Below are 16,583 nucleotides of genomic sequence, written 5' to 3'. Positions count from 1 at the left end.
AATAAAATATGTTATAGTAATATAATATGATTAATATGATTAATATAAAATAATCCAATTAAAGATTATAATTGCTTGAAAGCACTTGAAAAGTAGTAGTCCTGGAGCACATAGCCATATGTTTTTATTGATAAGTATGTACACTTCTAGAAATTGATGTGTGGATAATGCTTAGTCTTATATATTTAATAAACTTTTATATTTACGGTAATTAAATAAAAAAAAGTGTGGCGTTCTCTTTCATGTGGCTCGGAAAGTTTCTTATATTCTTACAGAAAGATAAATTTATAAAAATAATTTTGTTCGACCATTTCAAAATTGCAAGTTGTAGGACAACAAACACCTCCTATTGTTTCTCAATTATCTTCTTAATGGTTAAACGCAGAAGAAGATGTCCCAAATTGGAGCCAGTAGGGGAAATCGACTACTATTCGAGACTTATGAAAAAGAACTTTCGTAGATAAAAAAGTTATTATGCTTAGTATAACCCATTTCTACGCACTCATTTCTAGAGGGATACTTATCAATGAAAATGCATGCTGATATGGGCATCCAGATTATTAGTTCTTTTGAAAATATGTTTCTAGAAATAATAGAAAAGAATGCAGAAGATATATTTACAAATAATTGAGAAATCATATTTAATATGTTTAAGTTTTTGACTGGCAACGCAACGGTCTTAAATCTTAAAGATACTATAGCAATCAATGTCAATTGAGATATATCTTGATATAACTTGCTTATAAAGAAATTATGATAATATAATAGTTTAAATGATTTTGCATGCTTTTCGTTGAATTTTAAGTTAAAAAAGTGACAAATACTACGAGTAAGGTTATACATGTAAAATATAAATCGATATTTCTCAAAATAATATCGATAAATATACCTACTTAAAACTTTAACTAGTTAATAATTATCTTAACATAATTAAAAATTTTTTTTCAATTTTCTATTAATTGAGTATGCTCATTTCAGCAATTCGGAATGGATTCTCAGAGAAATAACCGCTTTTTGAGAGTAACAACTTCTCAAACTCTCTACCCCCATATACCTGAAAGTCATATTTTTAAGCTGTTTTGTTTGAAGATATTTCATTTTTTTATAGTAAAAGGCAAAGAAAAATAATCCCATTTTTATTAAAAACATTAAACAGTAAGAAATGTTAAATGAGGGAGAAATATGACTTAAGTAATTGTCTCAATCGCCGAAGTTTTGCTCTCTGCCGTAAATAGTCAAGACCTTCTTCGCACTTTTGCTTAATTATTGAAATAAATGTGTATCTTACTAAAAATACTGGGTATGTATAACACACATGTTAATACATAAAAATGTATTTTGTATTCAATTAGCCCGAATTAAAATGTCATAATCCATTTCTCCAGTAGGTAATACTGTTACGGCAGACAGACACAATAATTGTTGTCATGCATAATAATGAATCACTCACTACATAAACTACATTCATTGTAAATTAAATTACTTCTATTTAAAATTAGTGGTACAACGTACCTGGGTACCTACATGTCATTTATGTATGTTATTTTTTACAAATTTATAATATTATTGTAAACAAATAATTCAGAATTAGTATCAAACAAATTATGTAACAGTAAATACAATCAAAATTGGCTATAACCACATCGGTTATAACGACGAACCGGTTGTAATGGATAGATCCGACTGAATCTCTATATAAACAAATACATGAATTATAATTATAGAAGCACGTTTAAAACTCAAATAACTTTCATTTTTCGAATGGTGTGTGGTTGAAACTTTTTATATCTTCATGCATTTTTCAGATTTTTCAATCCATCTACAGTTTTATAAATATACTTTTTCAAGTCCTTCAGAAATTGTGCGAATTTCTCTCATCACGAGAGTAAAGGTAAATTTTCGGGCCTTTTTACCTTAATATATGGCGTATTCAGTAAATTAAAAAAACTGGGGTTACAAGCATGGTGAAATAAGGTAAAACGAATTTAATTATTTGGATTATTTCTCTCCTCCAGTATTTTCACTCTCAAACGTCATTCAAAAATCATTCAAACAAAATTTTTTTAATGCACTTGCTAGTGCATTAAATAATAAATTCATATAAAATTATGTAGAGGTTATGATCTAAAGTTAAAGAATATTTATTTTGCGTGAAATATTAGACGCATGTGCAGAACGCGTGAGTAAATCTCTCATCACGTGACTAAGAAAAAACCTTTTCAATAAACCTTTTAAACCTTTCAGTAATTAAGATAAACATTTTACAAATAAAATTAAGACAAATTAAAAAAAATTGAATTTTAAAAATTTTTTCCTAATCTCATTGGCCTTGGCTGAACTTAAAAAACAAATTCTCAAAAACACTTTCGTAAATAGATTTTTTACTGCGTTTTAGCTTAAAATCTATTACGAACTAGGTATTAAATAATGATATTCATTATATAAATAAAAATTGGTTAATTATTAAACAATTCTAACGGTAATTTAATTTAAAAAATATATAAATATTTTTGCATTTTGGTCTAATTTTTTTCAACCATAAATTTATTTTTTACTAGCAATTATATGGTCACCATATTCTACTCTAAAAAATAATATTTATTTTCTAATTAAAATTTTAAAATACCTAAAAAAGAAAACTTTCCTTACATGCAAATTTAATTCAGTAATTCTTCGTTGCCGTCTGGAAAACATGTTAGTTTCGATTAAATTAAACATGTGTTTAAATTCAAGATAACAGATTTATAAAGAAGATTCCCAACAAATTTCAAAGGAATCGATCGAGTAGAACTTGAGATATCAGGTCAACCTAGTCAAAAAATGTAGTTTCAAGAAAAACGCGTTTTAAGTTTGAGAGATAATTCCGACAGACTTACTCGGATAATCTGCCTTCTTTTGAAGTAGCAGAAGCTCGCAGTTCAGAAACATATTCTTAAGAGTCTAACCTTTAAAAGTATGTAAAATCGATTTTTCCGAATTTCTAGGCCAGAATACTGCATTAAAGACGCTTTGCGTAATTCATGTCTAAGCAGTTGTTAAAAAAAAAAAAAAAAAAAAAAACAAAACAAAAAGTTTTGTTTAACAACGTTTTATAACAAATCGTTGAGAATATAATTATTTAGTTCAAGACTCAACTTGAGTTCAAGACTGTGGATTTTCAAGATTATCGGTGACTGTAGATCCCGCAATAACACACGTCAATCCAAAAACACAAACTTTCCAACAACTTTAAAACTGGTAAAATAACCAACACTTTATCTTTTCTATTGTCATTTGAAATTAGCTCATTAATCGATAATCAAAGAACACCTGAATGGAATGTGATGGTGCATAAGAACAAGGTCGTTTAATACCGTGTTACGGACTATTAAAAATTTATTGCTTTAATATTTGACATTGAATATAGACAAAAAAACAAATTTCATCTTAATTACTTATATTGCTAATCAACTAGATAATTAGCAATTATTTATTAGAAATTAATATTCTACTACTAAAAGTAATTAAGAAAAAAAACACACTTTTAATTGTAGCTATTATAGACATTTCAATAGGTTTAAATATGTTAAACCAATATATTGTGGGCCCAAAAAAGGTTAATAAAATTTTGTTTTTTATAATTGTTACAGATATGCGGTGGAATTTGGGGTGGATGTGTGGCAATGACATCTGGTCTTTTGGCGATTGGTGCAGCAGCTCGTGAATGTTGTCCATTACGTCCAAAACTAGCAAAATTAGCATTAACTGGTCATTTAGCATTTAGTTTAGTATCATTGGCTGTTGCAAATTTAGTACTGGTATTTGCAGCCATCGGTATTGTACGTGATTTAAACCGAACAGACGTAATGTTTTATGAAGTAAGTATTTAATCAATTAATTTGATTGATAGTTTGAGAAATTAGTCATAGTCTAGCAATATCTAAGCATAAAATCACAAATTTTCTCGATCACAAAGCTTTTGCTATAAATATAATGCAAGGAAGTAATTCAATCCAGGACCTGGATATATTGACAGGAGTAATTAACTCAACATTTTCCTCAAAATTTAGCTTTTATAGGATGCTTTTGTGTATGTTTTTTTATACTGGATGTTAGAAATGTTCCAGAACAGCAGCCATACTTGGAAAATAATGATTTTAGGAAAAAAAATTTCACACATAAGTTGTTGTGTTAAAGCTTTGACTTTGAGGGTGACCTTAACTTTTATGATCATTATAGAATAGAAAATCTTAAATAAGACAGAAGTTTCTCATAAAAGTGACAACTTTTGTTCGAAACAGTTTATCGAAAACTCAATAGATTTGGTAGAAATCTAGCTCGAATTTATATCTTTGATTGTTTTTGCATTTGAGCAAAATCTAAGTGGATAATAAAACTTAAATAGAAATTCGAGTTCGATAGCTATCGTTTTCAAAGATTTCTTGAAATAATGTTTGGAACAAAAGTTGTTGGTTCTTTTATAAGGAATACATTTTCATAAATTTAAGAGAGGAACAACTTTTGAAAAGTTTTCCTCTATTACTAACCAGTTAAAATTTACTTTTCCGTGACTTTTTTGGACATCTACACGATCAGAATTTAAACAACTCCTTTAGATGTACAATCTTTGTATGAAACCTTTGTTTATAATTTAGAACATTTTTAAATGTTCCGGAACATTTCTATAAATGTGAAATTTTTTCGTATTTCCTCACGAGCCTCGTTTGAGTTATAAAAAATTTGAAAATATTTCCATACGAAAAATTTTGTTTTATCATATACTAATATCTAATTTCGGCCAGAATTCATATTCTCTGCGAATGCAAATTCTTCTCTTTCATAATAAAATATCATCTAAGATGGAAAAATCCAAAATGATACCAATGAAGAGTCACCAACAGAAATCTTAACGGATATAAATCATTTAGGTACCCTGGGATCTTTTTGAAGGAAATGAGGTGTAGTAGATTAAACTCGCTTCTGTATAAAAGCTTTTTCAATTCGCACCATTTGAATATTGGGATATTTTTACTTTTCAAAGATATATAGTTCATATACCTACTAAAATGAAAATATTAATTTCAGAATTTAAATGAAAATACCACAGTTTCCGACGAAAATGTTCTATCAACATTTACAGTAAATAACAATTGGCCATCAATATTAGCAAATATTGGATTACTTGTATCATGCACATGTCAATTTGTAACTGCAGCCATATCGTCATGGCGATGTGCTCGTTTACTATGTCCATGCTTTCAAATTGTTGAGAAATATGAAAATCATTCAATTAATGGAACACCATCCATAATTCAAGCTGCTGTTGCTGCAAACCCCAAGGATATTTTAGTTTCTGCATGGTTGGGAAATCAACAGGCACCAAGCATACCGCCCACATCAAGACCAGCATCCACTTTACCTCGACCCAGAACAGCTGCATCGTTACCACCATCAGGAGGTGTGGGAGGACCACATCCATTACCTGGTGTTTATATTGTTAGCACTGCACCGCGAAAAGTGAAGAAACAATTGGTAAGCATTTTTTGTTTGCTTAATTAACTTAATTATTTTTTTTAGTGTTGTGGTTTGATATCACATTTTTTTTTTTGGGTTATGTAATACTTTTTTTCATTTATTTACAAAAAAATGTGGAATGCTTTGTTACGATTACATGACAAAAAATTAGGTTTTATATCAGATTCTTTTCTATTTTATTGTCTTCCTGATTTAGACATTAACTAAGTTACTATTTCTGAGTATTATTGTCATATGGTTTAAATAAAATGATAACTTTCACTAAAAAATTTAAATATTTTTATCATTAGATTAACTGTTTAAAAAATAACTGTGTAGTAACTTCTTCTTTCTCATACATTTTTTGATGCTGTTTGTGATAGTGTACTAAATCTTCTGCAATTCGATTTCAGCTTTTTAAATTGCAAGAATTTATTGTTTTGTTATTTTCATTAGGTTGTTCATTTTATTGCTCAAAAATTAACAGCAAAGCAATCTGTTAAATTAAAAAAAAAAAACGTACCACACTGAATCTCACGCTGTTGTTATGATAAATGACTTTGTGAAAAATTTTCCAGTAGGCAATAAATAGGTACATAATTTCTTCGACATTAATAAACCCATTTTCAGGTATCTGGTACAATTTTTGATTGTTTAGAAAAATCTCTGAAAGACTATTATTTTTGGATACTTTTCCAAAAATATACAAAACAATGGGCTGAGTTTTTGTAGTTAATGACGTTATCAACATTAAAAACTGGACTTGTCGGATAAAATTTCATTCAATGTTACCGTTTTGTTAAAATTTTAATTCATAGATAATAAATATTTTTATGTTGTCTATGATTTAATTTTTAAAGTAAACTAAATACATACAAGTACATTGCTCCTACGGGAACATCTTAAAAATAGTGTGATTGTTAGATTATAAAAAAAGACACAGTCTTATAATATAATATTATATTTTAAAAAATATTTCTTTATAATCTCGTAATTTTACAAGATTCATGGATATCCGAAAGAGTCCCAGGGAAAATATTTAGTCTAGAATAAATATCTAGTCTAATTGATTGAAATTTAATTGGCTGTTTATGTTCTTATAACAAGTAAATATTTGTCGCCGATCTCTATACTCCATTCAAGAAGAAAATAAGCACTTGACTGCTTTAAATTTAAAGTATAGCTAGTAAATATTTTCCTAAATCAAGAAAATGTTTATTTTGCTACCATGTTAAGAGTATATTCTCTTGAAACAAGTACTTTGTTTCAGTGAGAGAAATATTGACATATCATTAAACAATTAATGTTTTGTTGAATTAAAGATGTACAAACAATTCGCGAACAAAATACATCCGCGCACAATAGTGCAACAAAATATTATACACATGTATATAAAAATTCACTTGTGTTGTATTTTTAATATTTATTAATTTAATTATAATCAGTGTATTTAATTGTACTTATTTTAATTGTGCGCAATTTAACAAACTAGAACGTAAGTACATAATTATAATAAAACGAGGCCTGTTATTAAATATTTATTGTGTTATCTTTAATTTAATTTCTTGTTAAATGTACCTATGCAAGTGCGATCCCAGAAAAATTTTTAGAGAAGGCAATATGGTTACAGTTTGTATGCCCTTACATTCTAATTATTTCATTTCATTTCACCTTTTGTTTGCTTGTAACTTTAATAATAAAGTATCCGAGGTAACGACTGATGAAATTGCTACGGAAAATTTTGCTTCAAGTAAAATTTCAAACAGTATCTCAGAAACTACTTGCCCAAGGACATAATATGTATTTTTGGATCTATGATCCTTATCGCGCATTCATAGATTGGGACTAGAAAAAAAAATGTTCCACCAACACTTGTTTTATAGTTTATTACCTTGAAATATTAATAGCACCTATTCTCAATGGGGCTGTGCTCTTTTGATTACGGCTCTCTCTCCTCATGTGAAAGGTAGTTAGGTCAAAACCCATCCACGTCAATAGACATTTTTTAAATTTCAAAAAATATTTCAAATAAATCACAGCGAAAAAAAAATGAATGTCCCATGACACTTCTTCATCTTTTTTAAGGATAAAATTACTCTAGAAAATTATCTTTATCCAAATCGGAGACAAACAAATTTTTCCGATTTCTTGCAATTTTACTCAATTTGGTATATTCTTACCTAAAAATGCAAAAATCGAATTCATTTAAATTTTGTTTACCCGAAAAGTGTTTATCCGGAATGGATTTTGGAGATATTTAAAAAAAAAATGTCTTTCTGTGGTATGAGCTATATATTTCTAGTTTTCCAATTAAACGAAAAAAAATTTTAGCTAATAATAAATCAGAAAATAATGATATACAATGATTGAAGGGACTTCTAATCGTTATTTAGCTTTTGAGATCGTATAAAAGCACGCTGAAAGTATTTATTTCGTATATTACAGTTTTTCACGTGCCGCTTATGATTATAACGTGTCTGTACGAGATTGTAGTTTACGAAATTGTAATATAAAAGTTTAATGTCTTGTGAAATTTAAAAAAAAAAAAAAAATTATAAATTGTACCGAGTCTTAAATCATCACAGTCACAACAACCGGTTTGATATTTTCTATTAGAAGCATCGTCTACTTATTTACAATATTTTCAATGTTTGTTTTTTCTTATAATTTAACCAATACAACAATTATTCATAAATAAAAACTTTCTACAATTAAATTACATGTGTAAATTGAAAAGAAATTCTACTTAATAAAATACAAAATATCATTTTATCCATCATCCAACGCTGCAATGTTGTATTTGAATTGAGTAGGTTTCTGTTGTGATCCAAGTACAATTCAAATATTTTAACTTGTACAAATATTTGATTTAAAAATTAATGAACTATTAGACTGAAACCAAGAATATTTTTAGAGAACTAAAAATAATAGTTAATCAATTTATCCTAACAAAAAATCATTTTATCCTAACAAGATGTGGGGTGCTATATTGTAAGCATTTTATTGATAATGGTAAAAGTAAAATCATTAAAACTTAAAAAGCACACACTTCTTTCTCTATTTATGTTTTTAACTTAAAAAAATTATTTTCTACTTTTTAGTATAGCTAGCTACGAAGGCGTGATTTTTTTACTGATTTGAACTATTATTTATTTTTAACTTCCCAGAGGAAGTTAATGTAATGGGGCCGATTTTGAAAATCTCCAGTTTTATATATTTCCGCGGTTTCAATGCCGCAATATCCGAATCAAACCTTTTCAATGTGTTGTCTGTTTGTGTGTGTGTGTACGTATGTGCGTATGTTCGTTCGGATTCTTTCGGATCGATTATCTCGCGAACCAGTTATGACATTAACACGTGACTGGGCTTAGACGCGTAACCGCGTATTTAAGAACTGAAAGAGAATTTCAGCAGAATTAGTTGAGCCGTTTTTTTATTGGTAATAAAAAACTGGAAAAAAACTGAATAAACAGAATCTGAAAAATGGATAAAACACTTATCTATGGAGATAATGATCATTCAAGCATAAGCTGCAGTACATGTTCGAAGAATAATCTATGAAGGCTAACAAGACCTTTTTTTTAATATTTTTTCGCCTCTGAGAAGTCGTGTGGACTACAAGGGTTGCCCTCACACGACTTCAGTACCTCACCGACTATGTACTGCCAATTTATCTATTTTATATTTCAGCTAGCTACAAAAGCGTGTATTCTGCGCTTCCACCAGAATAAGAATTAATTATTTATTTACTTATGTGCAAAATTTGAATTTTTTAGCTTTCTAAATAACAATCTTGTTAAATCACTGTTAGAACATTATGTGTTTTTATATCCTAACTGCATATGCGAGAAAATAATAGATAGCGAGGTCCAAAAAATTGTTGATATCGCCCACAAATTTCAAATTGTAGGATATCCCATTTTAAGTTATTCTAACAAAAAGATAATATCGAATAATAAAAGGGAAATACAGAGGGTTTATTAACTCACTATAAGTACATATAAGTATTTATTGAATGTCGGACAAGTAAGTCTTTTAGACGATCGCTTTCGATCTTAAAAAAAATCAATTAGTTTAAAAATATAGGTAAGTCAGGAGACCATTTCAAAATTTAATTTGTTATATAAAAACAACATTCTTGAGGAAACTTAAAGTATCAATTTTACAAGTTTTATCACAACTTTTTGTCCCAGACTTAACAAAATTTATACGTTTAATTGATGAAAAAAAAGAAATTGAAAAAAATTTGTAAACTATATCATAATCAATAGTCCTAAATCTACATAAAAGACGTAACTTTCCTTCATTTGTCGTTCACTTCAATAAAACACATGGCTCGTTATGCGCACTTAGATAGGTAATCATTTGACTACCAATTTTCCAATTGGTTGCTCAACGATTAATTAATTACTTCGTATTACTTGAATAAAACTGAAATTAACATGGAACTTATTCAACGATACTTCTGTCATTTTAAATTAAATGCACAAATGATAAATTTGTTTGAAGTTTTAGTGTTATCACAAATACTACGAACACGTTACTTGAAGCTAATTTTATGAATATATTTTGATTCATTTGGATTCTTTTATTTATAAATTTTATAACAAAATTTATTTTGTATTCTCTTCTGCGAGAATTTGTCTGCACTCTTGCGATTATAGAAACGATTTTTTTGCTTTTATGCCTTTTCTAAGAATATATTCATCAATTTAATCCAGGAGAAAATTTGAAAACAATGTTGTTCTATATGCTTAAACCGAACACAAATTCCTGGGTTTTTTGAATCCTCGTGTATCAACAATTTTTGTTTTGATTGATGAAGAGGGATGGAAAATTTCTGGAATTTCTTTTACCTGTTGTGTTTTCAATGAATTTATTTTTACATAAACGGCAATATTGGAGTAAATCCAGCCTAAAGATTAACCAACATAAATACATAATCTCTGTATCTGATATTTGTTTTACAATTGAAACTATTTTCAATTAGTGCAAGAAATTTTGATGGAGTGCGAGTGCAGGTCAGTGTATTTAACATCAGCCTTCATTGTAATCATGACATATGAATTACATTTTAAATTCTTTTTTCTTTCTAGTTTGATTGAAAAACAATAATATTTTGCAAATATATTAATAATAATGACAAAAAACGAACGACTTTAAGAAAAATAAAATTTCTTCTTCTTTTTTACTCATATTTGAAATCATTTGATGATTATTGGGTATTGTATTGTGGATATAAATTATTCTTTTCTACTGCGATGTGGCTGTTACAAATTTTCTTAACTTCCTACTTTAAGAAGATCAGGATTTGGCTGGGGAACTTAAATAACTATTAAAATATTTGAAAATATAGAGAGGGCTAAAATCTTTTCCACTGATTCGATTTGGTACATTAACACCTAATACTTTGTATATACGGCACTTTCTATATCTTTTTTTTTTTTTTTTTGAACAGTTGTAATTAACAGAGGTAAGATCCGGAAGATCTTCTGAAACAGTTTCCGTAAAAAGTTGTCAACTTGTTAATATTTGAACTATGTTTATATGTATGATAAATATTTAATTCATTACTCATTAGTTAATTTTATGTATACACGCTTATAGTAAACTTGACATTGGTACTACATACTACTTACTATAATCATTCTAAGCTGCTCTTTTTTTAGTCATATTTCCCCAGAAAATATAGACTTAGGCACTGTATCGAATGTCAAGAGGGTACCATTAAGGATGTGTTATGAATCAATAATCTCTCTCGACTTATGTATTCTTAGCGATGCCTGATATAATAAATTGTTTCCCGAAATAGATGTTATAAGAACGTGAGCTCACTTCAAAAATTTACGAGGAGACGGGCCTCCAAACGATATCCACTTTTATCGACTTTTTAATGACTTTGAACATTTATCTCTTCAAGCCTAGACGGTTAAAAGTCAGTGTATATTTTGAGTTCATGTCACGAAACTTTATTTTTGGGATGCCAACTTCCCTTCCGTTTTTTCTTATACTACATAAAATCGTATAAAAATCTAAAATTATATCTCTATATATTATAAATGCGAAATTAAGGATGTTTGTTTGTTTGTTACGGTTTCACGTTAAAACTAGCGAATGGTTTTTAATGAAACTGTACAGCAATATAGCTCATACTTCAGAATAACACATAGGCTATAATTTTTAAAGATATATTAAAAAAATAAAAAATTTAACCTGACATTTACTATTTTAAATGTTTACAGAAATCTGTAATTTATGGTTCAAAATGATGATTATAGTTGTTGCAGATCTGTAATCATTATCTGGAACCATAAATTAAAGTATTCTGTAAAAATTGAAAGCTGTATGTTGGCCAAACCATTCATGGCCAACTTTTTTGATATTGTCAATGAATTATGATTATTTTACATTAAACAATATTGAAAACTGTGCACATCAAAAGAGGCGGTGGCTATAAAGCGGTGTTTTTTACTTTAAAGGCCAGTAAAACGGGCGGGTATCAAGCTAGTACTATATAATTTAATAAAATATTTAATTTTATCCTTAAAATTAAATACTGCCTAATTTCCGTGGTTTTAAAAGCTCTACGCACCCTCTTTAATGGTAGTTATAGGAATAAAATTTTTATGCGAATTAAATTCAGATGAAATGAATGTCCTTTGGTTGTTAAATATCCAGTTTCTCTTCACTTCCTTTTCAAAAAACACTTTGATTTCATAAATGAATAAAAAGCATCTTATAATAAAATATATATAATACGGGAGAAATATGACTTTTGTAATGGAGCTCTAACGCACACAAATTTGATTAACTGACTAGAAGGTATGTATGTCCAAAATAAAATAAAAAAATGTAATAATATCATTATTATTCATTAATTTTTACCACGCATGAGAGACAATGAATATATTTTCTACACAACACGAATGGTATAATTGCCTGAATGTTTAAGAAGATAGATCTACTTTTCAAAATTTTATTAATAAATTTTAATTTTATTTCTTTAGGTTTTTTAAAATATTATAGTTTTTGCAATTAGTGCATAACATTTTACTGCATCATCTCAATAGAAATTAAAGTATGTATAGGTACTCTTGACAGTTTTGACAATCAAATTTTCTTACAATGTAAGTGTAAATAACACGGAAATTAGGTTTTCCGATTTTAAACTACTGTTCTCATTCTGTCATGCTGGTTTTGCACTAAACGGACAAACAAAAACAAACAAACTCAAACTTTTCGCAAACTTTCATAATAATAATAATCAAATATGGATTTTAAAACTGACGCAAAACACGCCAGTCTACAAAAAGTTTACAAAACGTTGTTGTTTTTTTAGTTTTTAACCCGAGTTTTGTTTTTGTTTGTCCGTTTTGTGAAAAACCGCAAGTACTTTTCTAAAAACCGACTTTTCACTAATAATGTTTTATATTCAAATATAAACAAAAAAAAAACACAAAAAAAACACTTTTAACAACTTTAAGTCTTACTTTAAAAAAAATTTGATATCTTAGGATGTACCGCGGAAAAACCAGGGCAATGTAATTTTCAGTCATTTTTCTCAAAAAGAACCAAATTCACTACTATGCATATTCTTCTGGGCGTTTGATGGGCGTATATTTTACTCATATGCAAATATTTGTTTGAGAAAAACTTACTTTTGCGAAATATAAGAAGATTTAACTTAGTAATCATGATTTTTTAATTTTTTAAACCATCAAAATTTGATTTTTCCTTTTAATCTAAACTGCACAAACAATCAGTTCAATTGAAAACGAACAAAGTTTATGCTAAAGCTTCAAAACACGCCAAAACTGAGAAGTTAGAAAATTCGATTGGAATTCAACTTTAAAACTTGAATGAATTTAATTTCAATATAATATTCGTTTGAAATAAGATAATAGTAATAAATCTTTAGATAAAAGAACGTGCATTTTTCATACTTTTATTTTAAAAGTATACAATTCTATAAAAAGTGGACAAACTGACCTGCCCAACGTCTTATACTGAGCCATCATATATGGAAAAATCATTCAAGTTTAATGTTTTGTTGAAGATGTATTGTTACTTCTTCTTGTTGTTCAGGATTCCGTTGAAGTTGCAATAACTATTAGAGTCTAATAACTAATTTAAAAACAAAAGTACTTTCCGATTAAATCGAAAAGTAAATGCTCGATTAATGTTAATCTGTATCAACCCATTTTGTTCACCGGGAATATAATACTGATTTTTTTGGACAACTTAAAGAGGCAGCTTTCAAGTTACAAAATTGCCACTAGATCGAAAACGAACAAGAACGTGGATCATTCTTTATGTATGAACTACTATTAAGAGGATATGTTTTCTCTTCAAACATTTTATAAAAGCAAGTTGTTGTTTTTATTATAAAAATTTATAAACATAAAAAGATATTTTATGTATTGTGGTTTGTCTAGTTTTATTTGCTTTGCTAGTAACAATAACCGAAGACAAAAAACTTATGACATAAACTGCCTTTGTTAAAAAAACTACTTATATAGGTACATATAATTATAGGTACTTCATAATTTATTTTTCTGGTGCGGTTCTTTTATTATTTTCTTAATGCGGAAGGTCGTAATGTCTAAACCTAACCAAGTTAATAAATTTTTTGTTAACATACTTTTTTAATAAAGTATGCAAGATTTACTTAATCGAGAGTAAAAACTAAGAAAATAAATAATAATTTTAAAAAAAAATTACTGTTCCAGAACTGTTTTTTAGCTTTAAATTTTTTGGAAGTATCTAATTGTAGTAACGCGCGTTAAATAACAAGCTAAAAATTGTTATATTTTGTTTTGTACTAAAAATAATAAGAATTTTTATTCATAAGTTTTGGAATTATATTTTAAACACATTAAATAATAGAAAAATTCAAAAGAATAATCGATTTTTTTAAACTACAAGGACTCTCTAATAAACTGAATGTCTTGACTGTAGAAATTATTAGACTAAAATTGTATTAAAATGTTATCCGTTAGGGTTTACTGTATTTAATATAAGGAAGCAGAACCAGTTAAGCCCCACTTAACTTCAAAACGCCATAAATTTTCATAATTAAAATTTTTATTAAATCGCTATTTAAGTGGTTATAGAACTGAAAAATATACCAAATAGAAGAATTGTGTCAAAAAAGTGGCTGCGGGCCATATTAGGTTTATCAAAACTGAAAATTACAAAAAACATAATTTTTTTTTGAAAATCAAAAATATCACACATTGATCAGATCTATCATATTCATTTATAACAAAATATAAGAAAAAGTAATTTAATCAGTCGTTTATTTTCAGTCATAATCATGTTTGATTTCTTGGAGGCCTATCAAAAACAGTATTCGAATTCGAAAGCCCCGGATGTTCTCGAAAAACCACGTTTCGGGCCATCAAACGAAACTCTACTGAACTGTAATTAATTCCTGGTAAAAAACTAATTATCAAATAAAAAACAGAACCTTTCCTGTCATGCAATGCCCAAACGTTTTGGTATGAAAGTTTACTACTACTATTTTAGTTATTTTTTAAAGTTATTTCACATAGACAAATTAAAAAATATGCACTCACTTTGCTATGTCAATGAAAACAAAAATCCAACGTTAAAATGGCAATGTATTTGTGAACGGGTGGCATTGCCTTTTTGCCTGTGATAGTCTTTACGTATATCCATGAAATATGAAATGAATTAGTCATTAAAAAAATTTAGTAAATTGTTCTGAATAATAAATTGAAGAAAATATTGCAACAGTATTGATAAAATTTAAATATTATTAAGGATTATTGAACTTGCGAAATACACTTTTAATTAATATTGCATAAATAATTTCTACTTAAATAATATATAGGCGTTGCGTTTCTCGTACAAATTTGGAATATTATAGATATTAGATATAATATTAGATACCAACTAACTTTCATGTTTTGTTTTTCTTCGTCCAATTATAGATGCTTACCTACAATAATTATGTAAATATATGTAAAATATTATCATTTCCTTTTTTTCGTAAGTACTTTTACTTCCAATACAAAATGGTAAGTTAATTTAAATTCCACAAACAGAATAATAAGTACATGTATATAATAATTGCATCATCAAATAATAATTAATTGCAATTAGATATTAGTTGTTACGAAAAGTGTTTCATTTTGGTTTAGTTGGTCATTGACCTATAATTTGATTCAGGCTACACGATAAGAAATGTGTGGCGTTAACTACAAAGCTGGTATGTTGTAGAAACAGATAATATAGTGTCTATGAGCCCTGACGTCCTTACTGCATTGACTCGTCCGCCATAACTATTGCTAATGTTACTATTCCCTTAATGGTCAAATCAGTATGGCGTTCACACCGCTTCTGATATAGTGATTTCTACCAAAAATTTCTTACCGTGTAGTACCTACAGCAAAAAAATTCTAAAAATAATAGGCTAAGATCGAAATAAAAACAGTAAAATTTCTACTAAATGAATATTTAGGGCTCCGTTATATATCACTTGTCAAAAATCGTGAACAGAAATACACACACATCAATCAAAAAGTGATGTTAATACATTGTTCTGACTATGAAACGCATAGTTATGTTGAAAATTTCGATTCAGATTCCTGTGCGAAGTTAAAAAATATTGAATTCTATATAAGTCCTAGAAAATCATAAAATATTCGATTTATCAATAGTTGAATCTCGATCTGTAAAATGTATGCACGTGATAAAATTTAGACAATTTTCATCGAACATGTTTTTGTAAAGAAGAAAGTTTTTATTTAATACAAAAATCATTTAACTTTAAAGATGGACGTAGTCGATACGTTGGTGAAAGTTTTCAAATATTAATTAACATAATCAATTATGCTAGTGAAAAAAAAAATATTGATAATGATTTTATTAATAGACGACATTAAAATATCTATTTAAATTCATAAATAAATTATACTTATCTTTTCCTTTTTCTTACAAAACAATAATAACGTTTTAATAATATACATGGTATTAAAAAAATTTAAAAAAAAAAACCCGGAACAAAAGACAACTTTGATAGATAATAGGCTTAGAAAAGCATAAAAAATTTGTAAAACTGAAGA

At 27.8% G+C, this 16,583-nt stretch overlaps 1 protein-coding gene across 1 annotated transcript in view; it reads left to right on the top strand.

Moving 5' to 3' along the window:
- The window catches only part of LOC123296678, a 51,905-nt gene that overhangs the window by 22,921 nt on the left and 12,401 nt on the right, over positions 1-16,583 (top strand). Inside the window, exons 2-3 of the mRNA XM_044878258.1 lie at positions 3,630-3,857; positions 5,065-5,511. Of these exons, the coding sequence (XP_044734193.1) occupies positions 3,630-3,857; positions 5,065-5,511 (675 nt within the window). The remainder of the gene's footprint in view (positions 1-3,629; positions 3,858-5,064; positions 5,512-16,583) is intronic.

Source organism: Chrysoperla carnea, chromosome 3, assembly GCF_905475395.1.
Source record: "Chrysoperla carnea chromosome 3, inChrCarn1.1, whole genome shotgun sequence".
NCBI lineage: Eukaryota > Metazoa > Arthropoda > Insecta > Neuroptera > Chrysopidae > Chrysoperla > Chrysoperla carnea.
This window is presented reverse-complemented; position numbering and strand designations above follow the sequence as displayed.